The sequence below is a fragment of the Culex quinquefasciatus genome, chromosome 3 (assembly GCF_015732765.1).
Source record: "Culex quinquefasciatus strain JHB chromosome 3, VPISU_Cqui_1.0_pri_paternal, whole genome shotgun sequence".
NCBI classification, from domain to species: Eukaryota; Metazoa; Arthropoda; class Insecta; order Diptera; family Culicidae; genus Culex; species Culex quinquefasciatus.
Genome location: NC_051863.1, coordinates 31,506,925 through 31,511,209, shown reverse-complemented (window position 1 = coordinate 31,511,209; position 4,285 = coordinate 31,506,925). Strand labels below are relative to the sequence as shown.

General features: G+C 41.7%; 1 protein-coding gene across 3 annotated transcripts; it reads left to right on the top strand.

Annotated features, from left to right (window-relative positions):
- The first annotated feature begins 2,857 nt into the window (after positions 1-2,857).
- Positions 2,858-4,285, top strand: LOC6035049. 3 transcript variants are annotated; one of them, XM_038264041.1, is made up of 5 exons: positions 2,858-2,927; positions 3,004-3,192; positions 3,252-3,397; positions 3,455-3,626; positions 3,686-4,285. In XM_038264041.1, the coding sequence occupies exons 2-5, from the start codon at positions 3,018-3,020 to the stop codon at positions 4,078-4,080; spliced, it is 888 nt and encodes a 295-aa protein (XP_038119969.1). In that variant the 5' UTR covers positions 2,858-2,927; positions 3,004-3,017; the 3' UTR covers positions 4,081-4,285. The 3 variants fall into 3 exon arrangements, with proteins under 3 accessions (XP_038119969.1, XP_001845215.2, XP_038119968.1); XM_001845163.2 differs by having other exon boundaries at positions 2,880-3,192; positions 3,255-3,397; XM_038264040.1 differs by having other exon boundaries at positions 2,880-3,192.

Below are 4,285 nucleotides of genomic sequence, written 5' to 3'. Positions count from 1 at the left end.
ATAAACCGGTAGTACATAACAGAACCAAAACAAATAATCACTTTTAGATCACTCATACAGAGCACTGATTGCGCCTGAACTCCATCAAGATTAAGTCTAATCGTCACTCCACATCAACATTCACATTGATTAACTGTCCAACATCAGCCTGACATCGGTCCGATAATAGAGCGTATATCAGAAGAAGATGTGCACAGGGGTCGGTCCTACATCGACCAGGAGTTTGAACGTCTTACCTTTGCGGGAAAATTCTGTCAAAACATTTGATGTCTGTGTTACCACAAATTTCGGTCGAAATGCTCCTGCTCGAAGAGCTCCTTCAAAGTTACCTGCACATAATATCGCATCACCCTTAAACCGACGACCTTAAACCAGCACCATTTTTCTGCTGCAGACTTTCACAATTTTACTCCTTAGCCATTGCAAGAAAACGCCGACGCCATCTTGGCGCACTTCGGCAGCAAGCAGCATCTTCGGAATTTGTCACAAGTCACCACCGTAATCTAGATGGAACACTTAATTTTCACAAAACAAAAGAAAAAAATGTACGTAGTCCGCGGCGGGAGCTTTTACTGCGCCAATGTCGTGACTGAAGCCCGATATTACATTTAATTTCACAATATTACGGATCAGGAATAACAACACGTCGTTTCAAGTCCAAGCAAAACACACGACTGCTTTATTTCTCGTTTCTTCACGCACACATCTTCAACGCCTCTCTCGCTTGACCTGATATCTCTTGCTCTCTAATTTCGATTCACGAACTCTCTCTCTCTCTCTCTTCTCTGCCACACTCATTCACTACAAGCAGTTCATTTATAAATGATCCAGGAAGCTGTAAAAAAAAATTAAACAAAATTTTAAATGATATTGTTGCCGCTGAAATGATAATTGAAAATAATTGAAATTACTTCCTACCCATGTCCTGCATCATGCACACCTAAAAAACGTCAAACAAAAGAAAGAAAAAAATCGCTGCTGCACCACTAATTGCCTCCACTGCTGGCACTGAACCCGAACCTTTGGAGTGTTAACATTCACCCAAAAAAACATTAACATTAATTGAGTAAACATTGGCACAAAATCCGCTTTGTAAATGCCACCTCGATACTCTTCAAGAGGTTTCCCTGGGAATGATATACTTTTTACCAAAATGTACACCAAATTTCCATACAAACATACAAATAAGTACAAATCAAATCATAACAACAATGAAACATATCAAATTCTAAGTATTCCAAACTTGATTCCAAATGTTTGCACATCTGCCAACAATATTTATAAGGGGGTGTCACATAAATTACACCAACAATAACGATTATTCTTGCAAAACAACCTTCAATCACTATTTCAAACGCACTTTCAACTGTTTGTTTACATAAGTAAACAATCTAAACAACACAACACTTCTCCCAACACAAACTTAACAACGAAAATCAGCAGCCGCCGATTAAATAACAACACCCACCGAAGCTCGTTGAAAACTGACTGAAATGTCAAATTCGAAATAAATTCCTTCAGATGCAAACCGCCACGGCAATCAGCCTTTGGCTCGCCGCGGCGATTGAGGGGCGAACGATATTGAAACATTTCAGCGATCAGTTTGAACCGCCCAGGCGATGCGCCCATGGCACGCCAAGGCGGATGGAGGGCGGACGAAATTGAAAAATTTCAAATGTCAAATTTCAACCTCCCAGGCGGCCCGCCCTCGGTCCGCCAGGGCGGTTCTAGGGCGGACCACACGATCAGTAACGGCCGCCGATGCATAACGTCCGCACTGAGTTAATGTGGGATAAATCTTTAACCCAAAAAGAAACAGTCTCAAATCTTCGATTACAAATTTCCACTGGCAACTAAAAATTTAGTTTTGTTTGACAATATTTGATATTTTTGCCAAAAATCCCAATTTGCCTATCTATTTGTCCATTTTGTATGACCAGTTACAAAATTGTATGGAGACTTGTATGGAAAAACTAATGACGCCAAATGGTTTCTGTTGCCACAGGGATTGTTGCATGGGAAAAATTTCATGCAAAACAAAAAAAATACAAGTTAAAAAATTACTCACAAAAAACTTGACTAATTCTAGAAAATTACTCAAAAAAAAAACTATAGTTTCTCAAAAGTTCCTCAAAAACTTAAGAATTAAGAGCGAGTTTTTCACCAATGTGTAACTGGTCGTATCGAGTTGCTCCGATTTGGATGAAACTTTCAGCGTTTGTTTGTCTATACATGAGATGAACTCATGCCAAATATGAGCCCTCTACGACAAAGGGAAGTGGGGTAAAACGGGCATTGAAGTTTGAGGTCCAAAACACATGAAAAATCTTAAAATTGCTCGCATTTCCGTAAAACTTCATCAATTCCAACTCTCTTAGATGCATTCGAAAGGTCTTTTGAAGCCCTTCAAAATGTGCTATAGACATCCAGGATTGGTTTGACTTTTTCTCATAGCTTTTGCAAATTACTGTTAAAAATTGATTTTTTTAAACCTTAATAACTTTTGGCAACAGCCTCCAACACCCATACTCCCATAGGTCAAAAGTTAGGGAATTTCATGGACTATAAGCCTACGGTATTAACTTTTTGGCCAATCGCAATTTTTCTCATAGTTTTTCGATTTTTCTAGAACAAACATTTTACAACGTTAGTTTTTGCCCTGTAGGCCAAGAAGACGGCACTTTTTGGTCTCAATTTTGTCATATTCGGAATCCTCGGTCAATTTCACGTAAGTTAGAAGTAAGGAAACCATTTTTGATTCATCGAAAAAATGCTGTCTTGTCAATTTCTGGAGTTTTTTTTTATATATAGGTATAATAAACCAAATTTCCAGTTTTTGCTTTATGTGTGTTTTTGGAACCGCCTTGAATCAGGGGTATTTAAAAACACCTGAACATAACCCATAATAAGATGTCTTGAATTTGCGTGTAAGTATTTTTAAAATGTTAAGTTTTTTGTGTCCGTTCCCTTATTGTTGTTGTTGCTTTTTTGTTCACCGTAAAGAAAATCGGCGCAAAATGTTCACGTCCGCATCCGGTTTTGACAATCAAGTGGCCGCACCCAATTTTCCAACAGCTCTTTTCTCAAATTTCACTCCGAACAAAGTGCCAATGAATTCGACCTTTTTCGGACAGCCGGCCCAACCGGTCGGTTGGACCGTGTCCACCGGCAGCACCCAGCATTGGCCTTCCGGTAAGTCTGACCAAGCAGCTTAGACGATGAACGCTTCGAAAATGTACTCTTTTAAACAGCAGACGAGCAATATTCCAACTCGTCCAGCGGTTCGCTCGAGGTGCCGGAACGTCCTCCGGCCGCGCTAACCTTACCAATCCAGAACCTACAGGACATGATCGACCTGGAGCATTCCATTTCGTCTATGCAGCAATACGAGTGCCTGGTATAATGTGCCCAGTTAGGTTCGATCGACACAACTAAACGGATTTTCCCTTGTCAGCTTTGTCATTTGCAGGTGCTGACCATCCGCCACCATGGCAACGAGAGCGAAATGTTCCGGCACTTTATCGCTGATTCCGTGCTGAGCCGGGTCGGTTTTTCCCGGCTTAAAAGTGGCAAGTATGATTGCACCATGCGGGACAACTTTCCACGGATTATGTCGGCGATTAAAAGTAAGACTAAATCATTTCAAAACTAGATCTTATATTTGCTAACGCTAAGTTACCTGCAGGTGCTTGGTTCCCGGCCAGGGACCGCAACTCGTTCGAGGCCCAACTGTTGTTGCTGCTTAAGAATTCTCACACTCGCCACAAGAGCAACACCCACAGGAATCACCTCGGAGATATTCAGAACCAACCCGGCATGATCCCGGACGCTCCCGCGCAGCAGCAGCAGCAGCAGCCGAAAGTGCACACCCAACCCAACGGCCATGAGCTGATGAACCAGTGGTATCAGTACGCGATCTACTACCGCGACAGATACCAAATTACGAAAAAGGAGAACCAGAAGCTGAAGGCTAATTGCGAGGTGTCCCGGCGGCGTGTTTCGCGCTGCCTGCGCAAGATGAACCGGCTGCGGCAGCACATGGACGTGCTCGAGCAACGGATCGATGAAATTGATGGTTGAGACAGGTTTGAAGGAGTTTTTTTGAAGCTGTAAGATCTTTTATGAAATTGATTATTTCCTTGCAATCTCCTGTAAGTGTGCGAAAATAATTTTAATTTTTCTTTTTTGTGAGTCCTTCTAATAGCATTGGTGCTTGGCAGGCACGCAGTCTTCGCATTTGTTATTTCACTCTAGTGATTCTGATTAAACCGGCATTTGATGGAAT